A 25,438-nucleotide genomic window follows, 5' to 3' on the forward strand; every position below is an offset into this window, starting at 1 on the left:
TGTTAAACCTTGAGCCAGGTGGGCTACAGCAGCAGAAGACCATACTGAGTGCCACTTCTGTCAGCTAAGAACAGCAAACTGAGGCTACAATTTGCACAATTTGGTTTCTTGAACATGACAATGAGTTCATTGTACTCAAATGGCCTCCACAGTCACCAGAACTCAATCTAATAGAGCACATTAAGGCAGTTCTGAAGGCAAACTGGTAGTAGTAAGATGTAAATAAAACTCAAACACTCAAAACTTTTCACATTGTATATTGAATATTGCCATAGTGTAAGGAATACCAAGAGAAAATAATCTGGAGGAACATAAGACAACGAACTCAAAAGAGCCACAAATCAGACATGCTTGTGTACTGTAACATTAAAATACCACGCATAACATTTATTTGATATATAATAGATCAAAATGCAGCACAAAGCCAAACACAAACCTCTCACTCAGCTTTCCCCATGTGTATATGGATTATTTGTGTAGTAATATTGTTTATTATCATTTCTGCTGGTCTGTATCTCAGAAAAGCCAGCAGTTCACACACTGTGATATCGGTCCTCTGTGGACATGATACTTTGGTGCTTTTAACATGTTTTATTGACTGGTTTTACAAGCATTGGATAAGTCCATCTTGGTTTTCAATGTACTGGAACACAGTCAAAGGGTTTGACATCGTTTCTGGCTGAAAAAAAAGACTACTGAGATAAATGGAATACAGCATTAGCATGGTAGGCAGTTAGGACTAAAATATTACAACAAAATGCCTGGAATTTGATCTTGCAGCCCACACACAGATTGATCTGTAAAATTTTACGATGAGGTCGTATTAGTTAATGTATTAACTAACAATAATCAAAACATTTATAATTTATAACATCTAATAATTCAGTATGGCTAATAATTTTGACTTCAGCAAATTATCAAATGGTTTCTGGTACAGCCTTTGCATCTGTGGTGTGTTTATGATCCCTCAAAATGCTGCCTATGAAGATGTCACTAATTCTTTCGTCCTTTGAGAGCCTGTGCTATCATGTGATGCCGAGAACATTTCTCTGCGAGATTCCTTCATTCATGAGTCTGTCTGAAGGTTTTTGACATTTTACGGTTGCTTTGACATTTGAAAACCTAGCTGACCTCCAAGACCTTTATTTCCACAGTGCTGATGTGTTTTTATGATAGTGATGTTGACTGATGGGGGAAACTGGTGATGTTTGGTGGTGTTTCTACATGACCTGAAGCAGATTTAATATGGTACCTAGACCTGACATGAATAAATTGCGTGTGGGTTAAAAATGGACAATGGACTTTTATGAGTCAATCTTTTTAAACCTTTATGAGTTTCTTTCTTCAGTTGAACACAGATTTTGTTATACAGATTCTGAAAACAGAAGATATTTTGAAGAAGGCTGAAAACCAGTAACCATTGGCATCCATCGTAGAAAAAACAAATACTATGCAAGTCAATCGTTTACCGCAGCTTTCTGCAAAATATCTTCTTTTGTGTTCCACACAAGAAACTTTGCCTTTATGGTTGAATAATATTGTACAGTTTTGTTGAATCTACAATTTTTTATTGCTTTTTTTACAATCCACGTATGAAAATATGAGAGAGCTGAGTATTCGGGCCCTATCGCAAGGCGTGTATGGCAAGATTTGTTGCTGTTTTCAGAAAAGCGCAACCCTAATTTTCACATTTTGCACCCTGTTGTTTAAATAGCAAATCCATTTGCACCCCTTTGTGGACTCATGGGTTTGCTGGTCTATAAAGGAGGTGTGTTAAGGCGCATTGTTAGCACGTTGCTATTTTGAGGAACTGAAATAGACCACGTCGTTGACCAACTAAAAGCAGGTCTAAAGTCCAGAGTGTATTAGTTATACACTTATGTTTTTCCAAATGCTTACACATTGTTTAATACATACAGGATGTACAGAAACACACGAATGTCTTTACAAATGAAAACAAATAAAGGATTAAAATGTTACAAAAATTATTCTTTTCTACATAAATAGAAAAACACTGCCTCCATGCTTTTCTCAGTTCATTCATGACAGTTTGCATTTGTATAATGTTATTATTATATGCATATTTTTATTTGTTTTAATAAAAATTAGTTTAGGGTTTTGAAACCCTGTTGGGTTTTGAAGATGTCTGCATCACCTTATGGCGCATACTGTAAGAACAAGATGTGTGTGTGGATATAACTCAGTTTTTTGACCACACTTCTTTATTATTGTTCATTTATTCGTTTGCTGGAAATTGGAACTGAATTTAGAAATAGTTTTGAAAGCAATCTTTGTGTTTAACAAACAAAATTAATTATGTAGGCAAATTGATGTCTTCAGTGGAGTGCGTATGACAACATTTCCTTATCCACCAAAGTAAAGGTGTAAAAAGTAAAGTAAGAAGTAAGTAAAGAGGCTGAATGGAGGAGGCTTGTTCTTTATCCTCGTGCTGCAAATGGTTTGGCTGTTTTCTCGCTAGTGAAGCATTCAGTTTTTCCACTTACCAAAGTCCGCCATGCGCCAGCGTGTAATGCTGCATTCACACCAGACGCGGAACGCGTGGATAAATCGTGGATAAATAGTGCAATTCGCGCGTAAATAGCCACGTGGACAGTTGAGTTTACTCGCTTCATTCGCGCGTCAAACGCTGCTTCATTCGCGCATCAAATTCACTTCAAAACAGACGCGGATTCGCGTGATGGGCAGGGCTTCTGTCTGCCCGGTGACTCTAGCTTCATAGCTAAATGGCTAACATGGATTTTATTGAGAAAACAACAGTGTTTATGTGCTTTATGAAGACTGAAAAACAGCATCGAAATGTTTAGGGCCGTGTCTGAGTCCACTAGATTCTTTTAGACATGCATCCAGCTCTGTGAGCTCATAAACTCCTCCAGAAACTGAACCTGGATGATGGAGGCTTTCAGCGATGCTTCTGACTGAGCCCAGCCCAGTTTGATGAACTTTTTGTTTGTCGGCTAGAGGATTCCAAAAACAGGTGTACGTCACAATCACGCCCCCACAAGACAAGCTACTGATTGGTTAACGCGGCGCGAATGTCCGCTGAAGTTCAGACTTTTGAACTCAAGCAATTCGCGCGAAATGTGTGTCAAACCCGCAAAACGATCAATTCGCGCCGCGCCATTTGTGCAATTCGAGTCATTCGTGCCACACCATTCATGCGTATTGCGCTGCAGGATGTCTATTCGCGCGTTTGCATTGACTTAACATGTTAATCACTCGCGCTTGACGTGCGTTCGGCGTCTGGTGTGAACACAGCATAAAACAACTCACTCCTAAAAGGGAATGGGAGACTCTTGTTGGTTTAATGCATGTTATGCTCAAACACACTTATAATTCATTAAGAGAATAAGCACAACCCTGTTAAACCATGCACCAGGGCCGCATAGCGTATTTTTCCATCCTTAAAATAGTGGATTCAGACATGCTCTTAGTGCTTTTCCTCCATGCACTTTAGGCTTTGTCCCTAGATCATTAAAAAACAGCCTTTCATCTTGAATTATGCTCCGAAGAGACTAACTAATGTCTTCTGAAATTCTACAATCCATAGTTGAAAAAATAAATAATATGTAAGTCAATTGGTTACCGCAGCTTTCTTCAGAATACATGCTTTTGTGTTCAACAAAAGAAACTCAAATGAGTTTAAAACAAGTAAAGGATTAGAAAATGGTGACGTTTTACACAGCGGATGCCCTTTCAGCTGCAACCCAGTACTGAGAAACACCCATACACACTCATTCCCACACACACTTATACACTACGGGCAATTTAGTTAATCCAATTTACCTATAGCACATGTGTTTGGACTGTGGGGGAAACCAGAGCACCCGAAGGAAACATACACCAACACGGTAAGAACATCAGCCAGTACTCGAACCAGCCACCTTATTACTGTGAGGTGACAGTGCTAACCCCCGAGCCACCGTGCCACCACATACAACTTCTATAGTGTTAATATAGACAATTTATTAATTAACTCATCCAGAAATGAACACTGAGTCATTATTTATTTGCCCTGGAGTTGTTCATTGCTGTATGTTCTACTTTTCTTCCCCTTCCACGAAAATAGGAATGTGTACGATCTCTTGCTTCAGCTTTAAAAAGATGCAAAAGTATCACATCATTAACCAAAATATCGTATATTAGACATTTCTCATTCAAAAGATAGAAAGGTATACAGCATTTCAACACCACCACGGTACAAATAAGGATTTCGCATCTATATAAATACCCCTTTAACCTGTTAACTATGGCTTTACATACCATACTAGCACTGAACACGATTTGCAAATGAGTCACGCCAGCAAAAGAGGAAGAGGATGAGGAGGAGAGGATGAAGAAGACTCATCTACAGTCCACTTCTGCTTCCTCTCTCCGTTCTTACAAATTCGATTCAGCCTCCATTTAAGTTTAAGGGAGTCATGCTTAAAATTTTTCACTTTATCTCCCTTTATCATTCCATCAGAACAAAAGCACTCTTCCACGCGGCTGGAACAATTTGATTCACCTGCGAGATCCTTTTTTAAATATGTATGTAGGCCAGCAGTCTGTCTTTGGCAGGCCACTTGAAATCATCCGCCGAATCCCTATCATCTCCCGCTCTTTCTTTGGCATGTGAAAAATCAATCCGAGCATGGCAGCTTTTCAAACGGAGCAAACACTTCTGTGGAAACAAGGAATAATAATAAATTCAGACATGTTATGTTTTTTGAAGATTATATATCAGAATATGTAAGTGTTTGCTTATTCAAAACGCACAACCACAACGCTTTAAGAGGTTACTAGGGCCTCATTTTGTGGTTGCTAAGGTGTTTTGCATTGTTGCTAGGTAGTTATTTACGGTTCCCTAGTCAAAAGAGCCCGTTTTAGATCTCAATAATCCCTTGAAAAGCAAATCACAAATTATTGCATGTGCAATATCAACAGAATTTAATCTAATACCAAAACAAAGCTAATCATAAATGATAATGTACAATAAAATTGCACATATTGCATTAAATAGTAATGATTATTACCTAATAATTCCTTGATGAAAGCAGTTTACTGTAATGAAAATTTTTCTGAGGGTGTTTGGCGTCATCTAGTGGAAAGAGAGTCACATTACAAAAACATTCATGTGGAAAACAGTCTGAAAGCACGTCATGATTTTGCCAAGTACGACGCGATCCTAGATTAACATCTTTGTTGATCCTGTAACATCATATTTCAAAATGTAATTCATACCAATTCCCTACCCCCAAGCCCAACTATAACTGTAAATTATCCCCAAAATCTGAGGGGAATAATAGTTGGATAACAATAATGTAGAAGTGCATAAACTCAATTGTTAGCCTAAACTTTACATAATCGGTAAACGTATTCCTTAATTCTGAATAGCTGATTGGAATGTTGTACCAGGATCGACATACACTCAACGGCCACTTTATTAGATACACCTTACTAGTACTGGATTGGACCCCCTTTTGCCCTCAGAACTGCCTTAATCCTTCAATCCTTTGTGGCAAAGATTTAACAAAGAACTGGAAATATTCCTCAGAGATTTTAGTCCATATTGACATGATAGCATCACACAGTTGCTGCTGATTTGTCGGCTGCACATCCATGATGGGAATCTCCCATTCCACCACATCCCAAATGTGCTCTATTAGATTGAGTTCTGGTGACTGTGGAGGCCATTTGAGTACAGTGAACTCATTGTCATGTTCAAGAAACCAGTCTGAGATGATTCGCGCTTTATGACATGATGCTTTATCCTACTGAAAGTAGCCATCAGAAGATGGGTACACTGTGGTCATAAAGGGATTGACTGGTAAGCAACAATAGTGTGGTAGTCTGTGGCGTTGACACGATGCTCAGTACTAATTGGCCCAGAGTGTGCCAAGAAAATATCCCCCACACCATTACATCACCACAGGTGGCATAGCGGATGTGCCCGCCAATTCGGGTTCATTTCACTAACCACTCAACACCTCAGAACTGTAGCCTCAGTTTCCTGTTCTTAGCTGACAGCATTGGCACCCGGTGTGGTCTTCTGCTGCTGTAGCCCATCCGCCTCAAGGTTGCATGTGTTGTGCATTCAGAGAGGCTCTTCTGCATACCTAAGTTGTAACGAGTGGTTACTTGAGTTACTGTTGCCTTTCTATCAACTGGAACTAGTCAGGCCATTCTCCTCTGACCTCTGGCATCAACAAGGCATTTGTGCCCACAGAACAGTCGCTCACTGGATATTTTCTCTGTAAAGCCTAGAGATGGTTGTGCGTGAAAATGTCAGTAGATTAGCAGTTTCTGGAATACTTAGACCAGCCTGTCTGGCACCAACAACCATGCCACTTTTAAAATCCCTGAAATCATCTTTCTTCCCCATTCTGATACTTGCTTTGAACAGCAGCAGATTTTTTTGACCATGTCTACCTGCCCAAATGTATTGAGTTGCTGCCATGTGATTGGTGGATTAGAAATTTGAGTTAACAAGCAGTTGGAGAGGTGTACCTTAAAAAGTGTAGATGTTAATCCAGGAACCTAAAAATTCATGTTGACGCAGTCAGAAACGTACAAGTTGTATTAAAAAGCAAGTCAAAAACTATGCACATGGCAAAATATCTCTGGCTCACCTCTGGCCCACACAATCAGCTTTTGCTTGGCCCACATGCCACAGTGGATTACGGTACATGACTAGACCAAGTCTGGTATCCAGACAAAGACCATATCTGGGCCAAGTCTCAGCCAAGTTAATAACGCACAACTGAGCCTGAACTGGGCCAGATATGTTGGTGTGTTACGACTGGAATGAATTTGATAAACCCATGAATCATTGGTCTTTAGGCGTGCTATGGGCGTGCTTTTTCTTGAAGCGACCTGATTGGTATATTTTTAAAAAGTGGGCTAAGATAGACCGAACTACATGGCCCACATATAAATTAATAACATCTGGACCAAATACTACATTTTACATTTGGCCCGAGTATTGTGTGCCGCCTTAAAGACGGTGCCACCACTGCCAAACCAGGGCCGTGTTTGGCCCACATGCTGTCTGCCAGTGCAATGAATGCCTGCTGTGCCAGATTAATGCCATATCTGGGCCAGAATTCTCTACTATCTGGGTATATTTGTGTGTGGGTGCAAAATTGTCAAGTTTATATATTAGTCTAACATGTGCAATTATGAGATTGCGCTCAACTCAGCCATAAACTTCAAGCTCATAATTAAACAGTGCGCATTACATGTCCACAGACAGCTAATTGCCTGTAATTTGTGCATTTATCAAAGCTTCTTACTGACCTGAGCTAATGTGCTCGACTCCTTTCGAAGTTGCATGTGTCTTTAGTGCGTCCAATGGATTTGTGGTTGAATGCTGAACTTAAAGCGACTTTTGTTTCCAAAGCAGTTGCATGACGTGTGGGTTTCTGCCAAAATGGCAGCCGTCACCAATCCCTCTGCATTTTCTTGAAGCTCATTCAGACACACATATTTACACATAGAAGAATTCGCCTTGGACATTTCATACTTGTGTTTCCTAACAGGCGTCCTTGTCCTCTTGCCTCACATGCTGGTCATGAGTCCCAGCGTCGTCCCAATGGAGTCCAGCTGTTCTTCGGACAGTCCATTTGTTTTGTTTTTTTGCTTTTTTTTCCAGGAACCAGGAAAACCTTTTTTCCAGGAGTGTCACAGTTCATTATTGCGGAAACGCTTCTTGAAAAGAGTATTGTAGATGAATCAAAGTCACACAGCTTCAAGGACAGACTCAAAGAAGCCCAAAAACAGGAGCATGAGGTGGTGGTTGAAAACTGAGTAGTGTTTCTGAGAGAATATGAGGGAGGTTGTTGCGTAGATTGTCCAACATTAGGAGCAAGACACCAAAGACAGCCAAAACTGAAAGAGAAGAGGTTGTGAAAGACATTTGCAAGATAAAAACGCAGCTTTTTTTGGAGGAAATAAATCTCGGTAAACATGCAGTCCAGTACCGAGGAGTTGAATTCAGAGGATTCTGGTGTTCAGGACGTGGGACCTCAGATCAGAGGGCTGGTGGTGGAGATCCTAGAGACGATGTCTGATCTGCTGGTGTGGATGAGATGGAAGGCTGTGGAGATGGTTATTATTATCTGCGTGATTCTGCTGGTGTTCTGGGTGGCTTTATTCCTCTATGGAAGTTTTTATTATTCCTTTATGCCCACGGCCAATTTTGTTGCACCTGTCAACTTTTTCCACAGGTGAGATGTTTACTGTTAAACAAAAGTTAACACTCAATGTAAACTAATTTTCTTAAACAAAATAAGTTTACCCGTCAACCTTTTCTATATGTGAGATGTTTAGTTAGCCAGAAGTGAACGCTTTAAATTTAATCAGCTTCGCGTCTTGTTTTTTTTTTTTTACTTAGTTTATTAAAACGACGTAAGTTTACCTGTCAACTTTTTCTATACGTGAGAGGTTTAGTTAGCCAGAAGTTAACATTTTTAACTCATTCAGCTTCTCATTTTTTTTTTAGTCTTATACAAAGATTCTTAAAACAATATAAGTTTACCTGTCACCGTTTTCCAGTTGAGATGTTTAGTTAGCCAGAAGTGAACACTTTAAACTTAATCAGCTTCTTGTCTTGTTTTTGTTTTTACTTAAAATTGTTTCTTAAAACAAGATATGTAAGTTTAACTGTCAACCTTTTCAATATGTGAGATGTTTAGTTAGCCAGAAGTTAACATTTTAAACTTAATCAGCTTCTTGTCTTGTTTTTGTTTTTACTTAAAATTGTTTCTTAAAACAAGATATGTAAGTTTAACTGTCAACCTTTTCAATATGTGAGATGTTTAGTTAGCCAGAAGTTAACATTTTAAACTTAATCAGCTTCGCATCTTGCTTTTTTAACTTAAAAGAAAAGATTTTTTAAAACAAAATAAGTTTACCTGTTAACGTTTTCCACAGTTGAGATGTTTAGTTAGGCATAAATTAACACTTTAAACTTAATCAGCTTCTCATCTTTTTTTTTTTTTTACTTAAAAATTGTTCTTAAACCAAGATACATAAGTTTAACTGTCAACTTTTTTTCTATATGTGAGATGTTTAGTTAGCCAGAAGTGAACATTTTAAACTTAATCAGCTTCGCTGAACTTATAAGTCAAAATAAGTTAACCTGTCACCATTTTCTACAGGTGAGATGTTTATTTAGCCACTTTAAACTAAATCAGCTTTGCATCTTTGTTTTAGACTCATACAAAGATACTTAAAATATATAAGTTTACTTGTAAAGAGCTTTTTTTTTAATCATCCTTTTAGATCTTCTAAAAAAGAAAACCCATTTTCTTCATCTTAAAGGGCTAGTTGGCCCAAAGATGAACATTTACTTACTATGTACTCTTCATTAAGTGATTATAAACATTTATGAGTTTCTTTCTTTTGTTGAACACTAAAGAAGATGTTTTAGAGAAATCTGAAAACCTTTACTGGCTTCCATTGTAGGAAAAACAAATACTATGGAAGTCAATAATTATACAATATTTTTTTCTAAATATCTTCTTTTGTGGTTAACAGTGGAAAGAAACTCATAAATATTTGAAACAAGTAAAGGTTGAGTAAATGATGACAGAATTGTCATATTTTTGGGTGAACTATAATTGATTGTTAAGTTTAAGTTCTTCTTTTTAGGGTCACTTTTAAATGAAAAAAGTAAAATAACCAAAAAAAAAGCTTTATTAATTTGACATATCTGAGTTTCAGATGAGACAGATTTGTTAAGACAGCAAAGACTGCAAGTAAAATCAAGAGACGTTCCTCACCAAAGAGTTTTTTTTTTAATAAATGCATTTTTTTAATCTTATATGCAAAGCCTTCATAGAAAATAATAGTCAGATGTTTCTATGATTTGTCAGTCTTTTAATTGCTTCTATGGAAAAAAAAACACCTTGGTTTTGTGCAGCTGCTGTATTTATACGACTAAAGAATATATTTTTTATTGTCAGTATTTTATTGTTAGTACAGTATATACAGTAAATAATTTCCTATTCTCTCTCTTTTACACACACACACACACACACACACACACACACTTATGTATGCTTTAAATGCTTACATAAATACAACACATAGTTTAGCGAAAAACTGTGACACACAAAATGAAGAGTATGCTTTAAATGCTTAAAGTCCTGTATGTGTGTATATATATATATATATATATATATATATATATATATATATATATATATATATATATATATATATATATATAGAACTTTGAGCATTTAAAGCATACTCTTCATTTTGTGTGTCACAGTTTTTCGCTAAACTATGTAGTATTGTTAATTGTTATAGCAATGTAAGTATCACTACATTGTTGCTATTATGAACAGAAATGGAGCGTGTTTATGTGATGATTTCTGAGTGTTCAGTTTATATACTGACAAAGTTGATACTACCTTGTCAGATGGTAACAGATTGTAATATATGTGCACAGACATCTAAGATTCTTCGGAGGTTTATCTGTGGTAATTTTCAAAATGTGTGATGTGTTTCTGATCAGCAGAACTGATTGTCCATCTCCTCATCACCCTATGTGTTCTTTCCCCATGGCCAATGTCTCTTTACTGAAAAATGGAAAACATCAGGTGACCATTCTTGATTTAATCTGTACTTCTTTTTATGATTTTAACTGAGCTTTATTTTATTGTTTTTTCAAACTTTTTTGATGATTATTAGAAAAAAATTATTTTTTGCATGGGTTTTCGCTGTGTGCTCCGGTTTCCCCCCACAGTCCAAAGACATGCGCTAGGTGAATTGAATAAGCTAAATTGGCCGTCGCTTATGAGTGTGTGAATCTAAACCTGTGCCGAATCATAATACTGTACTGAATCGAAATGTACCACTCAGTGGAGAAAAGGCATAGGTGGTGTAAATAAAATGTATATTGCATCTAAATGTCTTTGCGTACTTGAAATTTTTTTTACATGAACTAGTCAACGGATTCAATGCATAACAATATATGCATAATGTATCCCCTGGACATACTCCATAATTTAACACTCTATTTTGCTTTTCTCTTCCCTGTTTCCTACAGGTAATGACATACGGCCAGCCCTATCAGATCACGCTTAAGTTGGAAATGCCAGAGTCTCCGACCAATCAGCAGCTGGGAATGTTTCTAGTGACAATTACTCCTTATTCTAAAGCTGGACAGATAATTGGTGTTTCATCACGTTCTGTAAGTACACAAATGTGGAGACATTCATTCATTATTCATTATCTGCCACTTATCCGGGGCTGGGTCACAGCAGTCTCAGGAGAGAACCCCAGACTTCCCTCTCCTCACCCACTTCTTCCAGCGCCTTCGGCGGGATCCTGAGCTATTCCCAGACAAGCTGAGAGACATAGTCCCTTCAGCATGTCTAGGGTCTTCCTCTGGGCCTCCTCCCGGTGGGACAAGCCCAGAACACCTCCCTAGGTAGACATCTTAGTAGCATCCAAAACAGATGCCTGAGCCACCTCAACTGGCATCTCTCGATGTGAAGGAGCAGCGGCTTTACTCCGCGTTCCTCTAGAGCTCCTCACCCTATCTCTGAGGATGCCCCTGCCACCCTGCAAAGGAATCTCATTTTGGCAGCTTGTTTACAAGGTCTTGTTCTTTTGGTCATGACTCAAAGTTCATAGGTAAGACTAGGAATGTAGATTGACCGGTAAACCTAGAGCTTTGCCTTTTGGCTCAGCTCCGTCTTTACTACAACAAACCGATTCGCCTGTTAATCTCATGTTACGTCCTTAGCGAACAAAATACTAGAGCTCCACCACCTGGGTAAGGACTCTCCTCCAACCTGGAGATGTTATGTTAAAAGTTGACATGAAGGGCCCTATCGGGCACAATTTTATTTTCTGATGAACTGTTTCTCAACTACGTTCCTGGAAGACCACCAACACCGCATGTTTTGGATGTCTGCTTTGGCTATCACACCCATTACAGGTCTTTCACTCTCTGCTAATGAGCTCTGAATCAGGTGTGTTTGGTTAAGGAGACATGGGCTGTTTCTCAATATGCCTTCTTCAGCAATTTTGCATCCTCTTGCCCTACTGAAAAAAACTGCTTAAACCAGACTAGACTGGTTGGCTAGTTTTACCTGGTTGACCAGCCTGGTTTTAGAGGGGTTTTGGCCATGTCTAGGTTGGTTTCCAGCCATTTCCAGCCTGGTCTTCGCTGGTCAGGCTGAAAGATGACCAGCAAAAACCAGCTTGACCAGCCTAGCCAGGCTGGGGGCCCAGCCAAAACCAGCTTATCTAGCCCTAAACCAGGCTGGTCAAGCTGGTTTTAGCTGCATTTAGCTGGTCATTTTCCAGCCTGCCCAGCTTAGACCAAGGCTGGTTTAAACAGTTTTTTTTCAGCAGGGTGTTCTCGTGTAACGTCATCATCAACTGCCAAAATTCAGTTTCAAAACTTAAGACCACAAGAACGAAGGACGCGTGAAACTTTCCGTATCTTTAGTTCTAAGAAACTTTAGTTCTTGATATCGAGGACGCATTGATGCAGACTTGAGCACCGAACTCGCTCTAGAAGTCCCAGAAGTCAATGCGACTGGAGGTCGGAAGCGCAGCATTTTATGAGAAGAGCATCAGAAGAGCGTTTTCTGTTCTTGTGGTCTCCCGAGTTCGTTCTTCCGAGGACATCTGGCAAGTCCGTTCTCTGCGTTCTTAGAATTGAGAAACAACCATGGGCTGCTTCCGAAATTGCCTACTAGTTGAAAATTTACTACAAGACTGTTGTAAACGTATGTTCTATATAGTAAGTAGTATTAATGAAACCCAGACATACTACATCAGCCATTTGTCATTGTAACACGATCTACACACGTCAGTTGCGTCGATTCCCTCCTATTAATAAATTCTCTTGCAAGGCATCATGGGATAGTGTAGCGTCCATCAGATGCACACTTTAGAATCTCACCAGAAGTAGTCGGTCATTTGGGTAGTTCTCACATACTGTTTTTCAAATACTATGAATACAGACATACTACTCGGCTTGCATACAGTACTGTTTTTAAAATTTAGGTTTGCTAAGGCAAGCCGCAAGATTTTTCTGAACCCATTCAGAAAATGTTTTATGTTTCTGTCTATCTTCTCAGATTAACTTCTGTCTCTCTCTCTCTCTCTCTCAGGCAATGCTCCATTACCGCTCCTCTCTTCTTCAGACTCTGGGCACACTGGTTTTCTCCCCCATGTTTTTATCGGGAATGTCAGAGCAGAAGCAGTCAGTCACAGTGGAGCTGTTCTCTGAATTCAAAGATGATTCTGTAAGTGATGAATCTGAACGACCTAGCAACAACATGGCAGCTTGGTAAATCTCATAACAGCTCAACAACTGCAAAGCAACTGCTGAAACTACTTCATAAATCACTTGTTTTAAGTTGTTAAGTGCAAACAGGGATTATTTTTATGAAACACAATGAAAAGCATGCATATTCAGTATGGATGTTCACTACAAACAGAAATGGCGCGTTACACATTTTCCACACAAAATGGTCCAACTAAAGCAGGGGTGTCCAAACTCTGGTAGAATCTAGTATACCTAGAAAGAGCTTAGTTAGCTGGTTTAGGTGTGTCTTATTAGGATTGGAACTAAATGTGCCAACGATCAGCCCTCCAGGACCAGCTTTGGGCACCTCTGGCCTAAAATATGTAAGAGGAGGAACGAAATATTTTCAGTAGGGATGTAACGGTATCAGAATTTCACGGTACGTTAATACCTCGGTATGAATGGCACAGTACGGTATTTATTGAGTAATTTACAGGAAAACAAAACTAATGAAAATACTCGGAAAAAAGTGCCAAAAGTACTTATGTACCTTAGCAATGAACATATTAATGACATACAAATTAGCCATCTATCTGTAAGTTTCGAAACAGGAACTTTAATTTTTCAATTTTTAACAACAAAAAACTATAAAACCATATAAAAAAAATAAAGTTTCAATTTAGTATTCTTGAAAACTCATCACATTCAACATTTAATCACTCACTCACTTAGATAGAGATGAGTTTTTTTAAGGAAAATTATCATATATAATTATAATCTGGTAAAAGCTGGGATCTCTGGGCATTTACAATGTCCCCTGCAACGGAAAAAAACTCTCTCATTTGGGACTGAGGTTTCTGGGACAGAGAGATATGATTAAGCCAAGGTTGACCGCAGTGGGTAACGATGTGCATTGTCTTTCCACCACTTGAGAGGACATGCCATGAGTGAGATAGAGGTCTCTTTGCAGTACAAGCCAATGTCTGCATCAATCTAACAAGTGTGCTGTGTTCTGCAGTCTCCATGACTGTTTTTAGTCGTATTCCCCGACTTATTTTTCACCACAGTCTGGCAGTGCCTGCATACTGTTTTTTTGTTTTGTCTGTCACCTTTTCTCCTTTTTCTTATCTTTTTAGAAAGAAACCGAAATTCTTTCACACATGCGATTTAAAACCCGCTATAGGTTCGATAATTTCCAGCTCTTTTTCTTCCCTGCTACTAGCAACACACTCCATTTCCGCATTACTGGATCTGTAGTGACAACAGACCGCAAAGGATGATGGCCACGCCTAGGCTGATGGGAATTGTAGTTCCCGCTACCTCCCGTTCGCTTCATTCGCCTGAGCAAACTTTTCTCAGAAATATAGTTTTATTGAGTTATGCGCCTACGGTAATATTGAAAAAAATTACTATTGCGGTATGACGGTATTTACAATATTGTTACATCCCTAATTTTCAGTTTTTTTATTTTCTCTCTATTCAGTACAAACCCACTGTTGGCGCTATGCTTGAGATACACGCTCCAAATATTCAGATCTACAAGGCAAACCTCTACATCTTTGCTCACTTTACAGGCATCAGGTTTGTATTTGTGTACTCTGTAGTCTGTTTTCTGGGCTGGTTGAACAGGCCTCGACATTCTAACGGAGCTGTTGACATGAAACTGACCAAGATTAACTTAAACAATCATGCAAATAAACCAAACAAATTCAGAAAAAAATAGTTATGTATTATAACAATGGAATGACACAAAGAGAGAGAGAGAGAAACATATTTAATACTTTATATAAAGGTTTTTTTTTATTTGGTGATGACAGTTTCAACATGTCTATTGTATGGAAAATGGAGTCCGCATGCATTGCTCAGGTGTGACTTTTCCCCCAGACTTCAATAGGATGTAAAAATGTTGATGGTTCTGTGGGGCTTGTCTTGATCTCTGATCTTTATTCAAGAGTTCACACTTAGCTGATGATCAATAAAGCGTAATTGGCATGCTGTCTTGGGACAGAGCCCTGAGCTCGTAATATCCCTGAGCCCAGGGCTCCCTCCCGTTAGAAGGGCGAGAGGGGAGTTCAAGCTCAGGTAGGTCTCGAGAACTCCCCTGCTTGTCGTCTAGTGAGAAGTGTAAACTAAAGTTATTTTAGGTGATAATTTGGATTAATCGATTGGCTATGGTGTATGTCTTTGGACGGTGGGAGGAACCCGGGGAACCCAAGCAAACACGGGAAAAACATGCAAATGCCGACCAGCCCAATAGGAGGTTGGACCAGCAGTGTTCTTGCCAACCCAAGCTCATTCTGGAAACGTAGCCCCTCAGACATTTCTGGAGATTTACGTGGCCGGAGGTACGTATGGCCACATTTTGTTTTTTTCGAGCGAACACTATGGGGCGGTGTGTGTGACGCCGCTCCTCTTCTTCGCGCTCGCCAACTGGCCTGATGGCTTGCCTCCGTGTGGAGGTCTTTCCCGCTGCAACCAGTTTGTCAGCTTAGCTCGCGGCGTTACGCCGGCGGAGCAGAGGCCCTGAGGAAGAGGAGGAGCTAGCCGCGGCGACGACCGGGATCGAGTCCGGGGAAGAGCGGTTCCAGAAATCAGGTAAGATGAAAAACAGAATCCAAAAAAATAAAAGCAAACGAGTTTGCGACAGGGCGAGAATGTGGTGAGATCCGAAAGTGCGATCAAAATCGTTCGGTCATTCAGTCGGACAGACGGCCTCCGGCGGCTTCTCACGTGAGAACAGCGTGGGCTCGAAAGGCGCGCACTCCCGAGAGGCGTTCGAGACGCGAAAAAAAAACGCATACAGCTGCCTCTCGTGGATTCGCGAAAACAATGAATACGTATCTCCGGGGACATATTTCGCAGTCTCCGGAAACGTCCGCGGGGCTACGTTTCCACAATGAGCCTGGGTTGGTTCTTCCTGTGAGGCAACAGTGCTAGCCACTGGGCCACCGTGTCACCCTATTGGAAAAAAAGGGGGAAATTCGGGGTGGAAGGGGCGAACTTCAGAACAAAGATAACGAGCGAAAAGCTCTGGTTATCATCTGATAGGGCAGAATACGGAGCTAATATGGTGCCAGTCGTGTTGATCATAAGCACGTGATCCTCTCGAAATTAGTTTTTAAATAAACCACACTTCTTTTTTTCTATTGGATTTAGGTCAGGTGATTGTCTTAGCCATTCTACAGCTTAATTTTTTTTCTCTAAAAACCAGTTGAGGGTTTCATTGGCTGTGTTTGATATCATTGTCTTGCTGAAATGTTCACCTGGTTTCAGCTTCATGTAGGTGTTAGGGCACACTCACACTATGCTATCTGAATCGTGCCTAGGCACATTTCCTGGATCGTTTGAGAAGTGTGAGTGCTCTGAATCGGGCTCAGGTCGCGGTTCAGTTGGTCAGCCCTGGCCTGGTTGGAGGAGGTGAGCGCAGTTTACTTTGGTTGTAGTGTGAGTGCAAAGCATGCCTGTGCCCGAAACTAAAGACGAGATGTGACTTTTAAGGGACTGTTTCATATGGATTTATTAATCATTCTTACTGATTAATGAACACAAGCTGTCATAGTTTATTAAAGACGCAAAGCCCTCATTGCACCACAGCTGAATCTTTAGCAAACCCTCTAATACCTGCAGGACTAGGACTTTTATGATAGTTTATGAGTGTCAAAAGTGGCTGATCTGTTCGGCAAAATATTTGACTGCGTGTCACTGCATCCCAAACTGCTAAAACGATGTAAAGAGATCTCCACTGTGCAGAGCGAGAGAGCTTCTTAAACTGAACAGTGCATAATCAATGACGTATGCATGCTCAGGCCCGAATGCAATGTGAGTGCCGGTCGTCGGGGGAGACGGGAGGGGGTACAAGCATGCTTCGGCCTGGTTCAGGGCAACTGTACATAGTGTGAGTACGCCCTTAAGACTAAGGAATCAAATATTTGTAAACACTGATGAGGGTCAGGGTTGCTGAATAACTTCTTAGAGATTTTAGCTGCTGTCTGGGCTTTCCATGCCTGCCTTTTACTTCTGTCATTTCATTTTATTACACATAATTTTTTTACGTTACCTTATTGAATTCTGGTGATAATTTCAAGTCAACAGCACCTTTAGAAATATATTTGAGAAAAATTGTGACTGTGTAATAACAAAATTTAAGGCCTTTACATCCATGACTGTCTCTCTGATCTGCACAGGTATCTGCTGTATCAGTTCCCACTGATTTCAGCCCTGATGGGGGTGATGACTAACTTCACTTTCCTCAGTTTGATCATCGTTCTCAGCTTCCTGCAGTTTAACCTCAATGGTCGCCAGTTTCGCAGAAAGGTGCGCTTTCATTTTTTAATATACCTGTAGTGAGTAAGTCTAGTGAGTCAGTGTTGCTTCTGTGAATTTACTACGTTCTTTAAAATCACAACATTACAATATGGCAATTTACTGTAAATATTTTTCTTCAATATTTGTGTATTGTACAAAAATGAATGAAAATATGGGTAAAATCTCATCTGTAGTAAGTCAGTCTGGCCTATGCGAATGTACTACACACTTTAAAATCATAAAAAATACAGTAGGGTGAATTACTGTAAATATTTTAGAAAAATATTTGTTTACTGTACACATATGACTGGAAATATGGATAAATTCTCACCTGTAGTCAGTCAGTTTGGCTTCTGTGAATGTACTACATCCTTTAAAATCATAAAATTACAGTAGGGTGAATTACTGTAAACATTTTTAAAAATGATTGGTTTACTGTAAAAATATGAATGAAAATATGAGTAAAATCTCACCTGTAGTAAGTCAGTCTAGTGAGTCAGTCTTGCTTCTGTGAATTTACTACGTTCTTTAAAATCACAAAATTACAACAGGGTAATTTACTGTAAATATTATCCTTCAATAATTGTGTATTGTACAAATATGAATGAAAATATGGATAAATTCTCACCTGTAGTAAGTCAGTCTTGCTTCTGTGAATGTACTACATCATTTAAAATCATAAAATTACAGTTGGGTGATTTACTGTAAAGATTTTTCTAAATTATTTGTGTACTGTACAATTTTGAAAAAAAATATGGGTAAAATCTCACCTGTAGTAAGACAGTCTTGCTTCTGTGAATTTCCTGCGTTCTTTAAAATCACAAAATTACAACAGGGTAATTTACTGTAAATATTTTTGAAAATGATTTGCTTACTTCACAAATATGATTGAAAATATGGGTAAAATCTCACCTGTAGTGAGTCAGTTTAATCCCTAGGAGTGTGAGCACACTTTAGATTGAGAAGCTGTAAATATTTTGTCCTATATATTTATGTGATGTATACATAAATGTGAGGAAAAATATCATTTAAGTGCTTTAGCTGATGTGTACTGTATGCTGTATACTGTATGTATCAGTCAAGCCTGTAACCATTTACTGGAATCTTCTAGAAATATTTTTTTCTTCTTAGTGTTACTGTGCGTTTTGATTCTGTCGATGTAATTTGCAGATGATCCCTATGACGATGACTTGATTCGTAATCCGTAACTTTTGCATTGACAGACATGCATGACCATTATGGTCGCATCTCACATCTTTAGAAGTGTTGAACACGATCGCCACATTTTAGATGTCGTGCTCCGTTTTCAGCACCACCACAGGAAACTAAACCATATCCGTGATGACTTGATCCATAATTTGTCACTTTTGCATTGTTTTTAAATGTAAACATGCGCTTGACAGACGCGCATGACCATGATGGTCGAATTTTTAGAAGAATCGAAGACAAAAGCGGCACATTTTTTAGACATCGTGCTCAGTTTTTTTTTTTAAATTATAACTTTAACATGCAGTGCTGCACATCACTGTCAGTTCCAAAGCATGGGCCGATCAATAAAACTCAGAGGCAGGGCAATCGTTTCAAGTTCCTGTTTACAGACACTCAGTGGTTGTGTATTTCTTCAAACCATTCCTGAGTGCTGTGTCACATCCAGTGAATGAGCCCAAACACACGCTCAACTCCTGTGTACACTGCTGCTTTTTTAAAAATGCGGTGTTTCTATTGATAACAACAGAAAACTGCAGCACATGACACGAACCCTTAACTTCCACATAAATAGGTCATCATAATATGTAGTTCTATGCTAAATATAGTTAGGCAGAGTTAGCATTGCTGTTGCAGCATTTTGCATTCAATCTCACACAGGGTAAATTATTGTTAATGTTGTTTTTCAACGTTCAATTTAAATGGTTAGTTGAAACAGGAGAGAAGTGGATAAAATTTAAATTACTGCTTGTGGTGGCGGGTTATTGCTCCTTTCTTCAGAATCAAATACTGTTAAGGATGTAGTCAAAGACTATGGGCCCTACCATAATAAGTTGTTTGGTGTTATTTGTTGCTATTTTTAGACCTGCGCAACCCTAATTTTCCTGTTTTGCACCACGTTGTTTAAATAGCAAATCCGTTTGCGCAACTTTGTGGATTCATAAGCTGTTCTAAAATAGTGGTGTGTTAAGAGTAGGACGTGTGTTTGGATATAACTTTTTGACCACACTTCGCTATTATCGCTCATTTATTAGTTTGCTGGAAATCAGAACGGAATTTAGATTTGTTTTTAATTAGAAATTAGAACTGAATTTAGATTTGATTTCATTTGTTTTGAAAGAAATCTTTGCGCTTAACATACGAAATTAAACATGTAGGTTAATGGATGTCTTCAGTGGAGTGCATATGTTGGAAAATAGGAGTCATTTTATTAATATTTGTGTCTCTTTTTCTTTTAATCAAACAATTATTTGTATTGGTCATGTAAGGGTCATATATTAACTGAACTTCTACTGTTGTGTGTGAGTGCTGAGCATACTAATTAGCATTTTTGCAGAAGTAGATTGAGGCGGGTCCAGAATGAAATTCAGCTCTGCAGAAACTTCCTGTCTGAAGAGAGGTGTTAAAATTGAACACAGAGCACAGAAAGTTCTATGTTTTTTTGTTTTGCAGAGAATTCGTAGAAAAAGAGGAAGTATGTCTAAGGTGCGGCCAATGGAGGACTGAACAATGACTGACAAATGATGAATTTCGTTAAACTCCACCTTTTAATATCAGCTTCCTATATAAGTTGAAGAAGTCGGAAAAAGAAGGTTGTTGCGAACCTCTTGAATGTTATTTTTGTATTGCATTGGGGTAACATAACCCAGAGCTCTGTCATCAAATTATTCATTTGTATCTAATAAATTACTGATATTTTTGGCATTAAAGAAAACCCTCTCCAGACCTTTTCTTATTGAACACGCATGGAATTGGCTAGATATTCCAACACATACTACACTGTTTCTTATCCACGAAAGTAAAGGAGAAAAGTAAAGAGAAAGTAAAGATGCCGAATGGAGGTGGCTTGTTCTTCAGGTGGTCTGTTTAACTATTTTCTCGTCAGTGGGGCATTCAGTTTTTCCACTTACAAAGTACGCCATGTAAATAGCATATGCACCATGGCACGATGCAACTGAGTCTTAAAGGGGATTGGGGGATGAGACTCTGATTGATATAATGCATGTTATGCTTAAAACACACTCATAACTCATTAAGGGAATAAGCACAACTCTGTTAGACCATGCGCTGTGGCGCAGACCATATTTTTCCATCCTTAAATTAGCAAAAGTGGATACAGACAGGCCCGTAATGCTTTTGCGCCATGAGCTTTAGACTTTGCGCCTGGACCATTAAAATAGAGCCCTATAACACACTCTTAAAGGGATTTTAACATATTAATGAAGCTGACTCTAAAATCATAGTTGGAGTTTGCTCAAACTAGATTTACATAAGGAAAAAAACAATGATGTATGTCATTTTTATGTAATGATTTCATGATATTCAAATATATAACACATAATTTTCCAATCTATGGCACCTTTAAACCTCTTTAAAACTTAAATATGCTGAAAATGATTTGCCATAAAAGAAGTTAATCTTAAAAAGAAAACAGTGTTTTAGCACATAATTAAAACACTGATAATAGCATGCTCTCATAATTAATTGCACACAACATGTTACTTGCATAGTAGATTAGGCTGTGCGCTTTTTTCTCTTTGTTAATCATATTTTTTTAAATGTGTTTTCTTTGGTTCAGGCTCGTATGCAACAAGAGGAAATGGATGAAATTGACGACCTGTTTGATGATCCGTCTGAACCCCATGATAGAGGAATTATACCAGGTCAGATGTGATATATTACTTTTGCAGAACATAAAAATTCATTAGTCTGACCCCTGGAATCACAATCATTTTTCAAAAAGATCATTTCAAAATAGGTGAATAAATTAGGTTAGGTTAGGTTAAACTTTATTTTTCCCCGAGAGGAAATTGGTCTTGGGCATAAAAGGTGCTACAACATTGTCTGAACAGACAGTAAAAATAAATAAAACAAAACAATGAAGAACAAACAGTTAAGAACATACATTGTTTACAGAATAAGACCGTATATAAGTATAAATATATAAAACACAGAACCCAGTCAAGTGCTAGCGTACTACAGGAGCAGTGTTATTGGTAGAGTTCAACAGTTTTATGGAGGTAGGAACAAACGAAAGCTTCAGTCTATTAGTTTTACACATTGGCATTCTCAGTCTTTTTCCTGATGGTAACAGATGATATTCACTGAAAAGGGGATGTTTAGAATCAGCGCTAATACGTATTGCTCTTTTCATAGCCGCCTGTTCGTATAGAGTCTGGATGGGCTCATATTGTTTTATCCCTATAATTTTATATTTTTTATTTTTTGCATATGAACCAATTTATTTTTCAACTGAACAGACAGGTTTCCAAACCAGACTGTGATTCCATAGCGAATAAGACTCTCAAACATAGCTCGGTAAAAAACAAGCAAGATATGGCTACCCACCCCATACATTTAGTTTTTTTCTTGAACTACTGGCTAATCTTGCAATTTAGTAATGTGCAGTGATCATATTTCTGCATGCAGCCACTACCTTAAAACATTACACAAAAATAATGGTTCGGTATGTTTTCAAGGGAAGCTAAACATAATCAATTGTGTCACAACACAATTGTATCAAAGCATTAATTGTCTTTTAAACTGATCCAATTTTAGGTTTTGAGTAAAACACAAAGCTTTTTGCTATCATTTGATGGGAGGTGTGCTTATAATGTGTAGTGAAGTTATATGTGTTCATTGATTTGTAAAAATGAACATATACACTCACCGGCCACTTTATTAGGTACACTGGTACAAGTGCTCGTTGACGCAAATGTCTAGTCAGCCAATCACATGGCAGCAACTCAATGCATTTATGCATGCAGACATGGTCAAGATGATCTGCTGAAAATGAAGCATCAGAATGGGGAAGACAGGTGATTTCAGTGACTTTGAACGTGGCATGTTTGTTGGTGTCAGACGGGCTGGTGTGAGTAGTTCAGAAACTGCTGATCTACTGGGATTTTCACGCACAACCATCTCTAGGGTTTACAGAGAATGGTCTGAATAGGAAAAACTATCCAGTGAACGGCAGTTCTGTGCGTGCAAATGCCTTGTTGATGCCAGAGGTCAGAGAAGAATGGCCAGACTGGTTCGAGCTGATAGGAAGACAACAGTAACTCAAATATCCACTCGTTACCACACCAGGTAACATTTCTGTCAGCTAAGAACAGGAAACTGAAGCTAAAATTCACACAAGCTCAACAAAATTGGACAAGATTGGTTAAACGTTGCCTGCTCTGATGAGTCTCAATTTTTGCTGTGACATTTGGATAGTAGGGTCAGAATTTGGCATCAACACCATGACAGCATGGATCCATCCTGCCTTGTATCAATGGTTCAGGCTGCTGGTGGTGGTTTAATGGTGTGGGGGATATTTTCTTGGCTCCCTTTGAGCCCATTAGTACCAATTGAGCATGGTATCAACACCACAGCCTACCTGAGTATTGTTGCTGACCGTGTCCATCCCTTTATGACCACAGTGTACCCATCTTCTGATGGCTACTTCCAGCAGGATAACGCGTCATGTCATTAGGCGTGAATCATCTCAGACTGGCTTCTTGAACATGACAATGAGTTCACTGTACTCAAATGGCCTCCACAGTCACCATCTCTCAATCCAATAGAGCACCTTGGGGATGTGGTGGAATGGGAGATTCGCATCATGGATGTGCAGCTTACAAATCTGCAGCAACTGCGTGATGCTGTCATATCAATATGAACCAAAATCTCTGAGGAATATGTCTAGTACCTTCTTGAATCTATGCCATGAAGGATTAAGGCAGTTCTGAAGGCAAAACGGGATCCAACACGGTACTATGAAGGTGTACCTAATAAAATGGCCGGTGAGTGTATACTGTGTGTATATATATATATATATATATATATATATATATATATATATATATATATATATATATATATATATATATAAATGAGTAGAATTTTCAAATTTTACTCTGCACGTGTTTACTTCAGTGTTTTCACATATGCGTACATCGTGGTTATAATTTATGGTATGAATGCATGTATGGTTACATGGTTAAAAGCAAGTCAAATATACTTGTCCCCTATCGCTACAGAAAATGTTGACACCATGGATTCCAATTCAGCAGATATGGAAGAATCCATTCCAGATGTGACAGGGGAGGATAGTGACGACTCCAGAGAACTAACCAAGGATGAGCCCATCTGTGAGGATGGGAATGAAGAAACAATTCTGAGGCGCAGACATTTATCGCAGGACAGCTTACAGGCACCTCAAGTGTTAACAGAGACCACGGATAAAAACTACTATCGTGTTGGTGTCTGTTCAAGCTCCTAAAGAGGGAATGAGGAGAAAGGTTATGAAAACCAAAGGTCCCGTTGATAGATTTGGTAACAATTCAATTGTTTAAAAAAATTTGAACTTTATGCTAGTCTGGGAGAATGACTTGTATGCTTATTTCAACATTAATCAAACCAAGCATTAGTAGATTGCACTATTATAATCATGTATTGTTCTGTATATAACCAATATATTCAAAACGAACCTTTCCAGAAGTATCCTTTGTTGTGGAATATTACATAATAATATCATCAACAACAACTACAACCCCAAAAGAAAAAACGAGAATGTGCAAATAAATAGCCCAAGGGGAGGAATGACATTTGCTTATGGCGTATGTCTGGAAAATAGCATTAATAATTTGCATTGATTTACATATATTCCTGTCGAAACACAGATAACCAGAGAAATATCCACTGGTTGTGTGTGGAGAACGAGCTGAGGGTATGACTGTTTTAATGTGGCACATTAGGAATTATTGATAAAAAAAAAATAAAAAAAAGATGATGACTGATGATTGGCTGTACTGTCGTTATATTTATATGAAGGGCAGCTATGGCCTAATGGTCAAAGAGTTGGACTCAGGTTTAAGTCCTGACACTTAAGTCCCGGCACAGGGATTGTAGCTGGGGACATTTAAAAACCTTCCACTTCCAATAACATGACTGAGGTGATTTCACTGAGCAACTGAACGCTCAATTGCTCCCCAGGCAGGCCACTGCTCTGGGTGTGTGTACATAGATAGTAGCTTTGGATAAAGTGTCTATTAAATGTTAAATTTAAATGTATATTGATTTTAGATACAAACAGTGTTGGTTGTAATCAGATATGAAGTAAGTAGGTACTGCAATTAAATGACCTTTCTGCTGAAAAAGTAAGGAATTAGTTTACATTTTTTAGGTCATTTAATTAGCAATACTTATAATATACTTGCCTTGAAAACAGTTAATATATTTAACTTTCTGTATGAGTCAATTTACAGAAGTATATGTTATGCAGAATTTGTTGACTAAAGGTTACATTTCAAGTGTTCACACTTAGATATTGCTTGATGCTATTTGCAGGTTTGGCATGCTGTCCCGGAAGAGAACCCTGAGCTCGGAGATAATTGAGCCCAGGGCTCCCGTCTGGTCAATAGAGCATGTAATGCCTAGTTCAGACTGCGTGATTTTAGCCTCGATTTTGGCCCGCCAACAGGTTTTTTAGAAATCGCAGACAAATGCCTGAAATCACAGGCAAATCGCTGCTCGTGCACTTGAGTGACAATCACACAGTATGAACTATCAAAGACGCGATCTGAGAGAATCGCCGATGCCTGCGAGATATTTGCCGTGCTAAATATCTAGAGCTGTCGGCGATTCAAATCACGCCGTGTGAATTGA

The 25,438-nt window shown here is 38.7% G+C and overlaps 1 protein-coding gene and 1 long non-coding RNA gene across 9 annotated transcripts; one reads left to right on the forward strand and one right to left on the reverse strand.

Annotated features, from left to right (window-relative positions):
* Nucleotides 1-241: 241 nt before the first annotated feature.
* LOC141377674 (uncharacterized) lies at nt 242-7,887 on the reverse strand. The gene is made up of 3 exons (XR_012390184.1): nt 7,297-7,887; nt 5,034-5,098; nt 242-4,681 (listed from the first exon to the last, which is right to left on the reverse strand). It is a non-coding gene; the product is annotated as an uncharacterized lncRNA (long non-coding RNA).
* bscl2l (BSCL2 lipid droplet biogenesis associated, seipin, like) lies at nt 7,740-24,571 on the forward strand. 8 transcript variants are annotated; one of them, XM_073921393.1, is made up of 9 exons: nt 7,740-8,225; nt 10,523-10,607; nt 11,057-11,200; nt 13,140-13,274; nt 14,760-14,857; nt 17,461-17,590; nt 20,240-20,272; nt 21,366-21,450; nt 23,812-24,571. In XM_073921393.1, exons 1-9 carry the CDS (start codon nt 7,966-7,968, stop codon nt 24,051-24,053), a joined length of 1,212 nt encoding a protein of 403 aa, XP_073777494.1. In that variant the 5' UTR covers nt 7,740-7,965; the 3' UTR covers nt 24,054-24,571.
* Nucleotides 24,572-25,438: the final 867 nt, after the last annotated feature.

This window comes from Danio rerio, chromosome 14 (genome assembly GCF_049306965.1).
Source record: "Danio rerio strain Tuebingen ecotype United States chromosome 14, GRCz12tu, whole genome shotgun sequence".
In the NCBI taxonomy this organism is placed as follows: domain Eukaryota; kingdom Metazoa; phylum Chordata; class Actinopteri; order Cypriniformes; family Danionidae; genus Danio; species Danio rerio.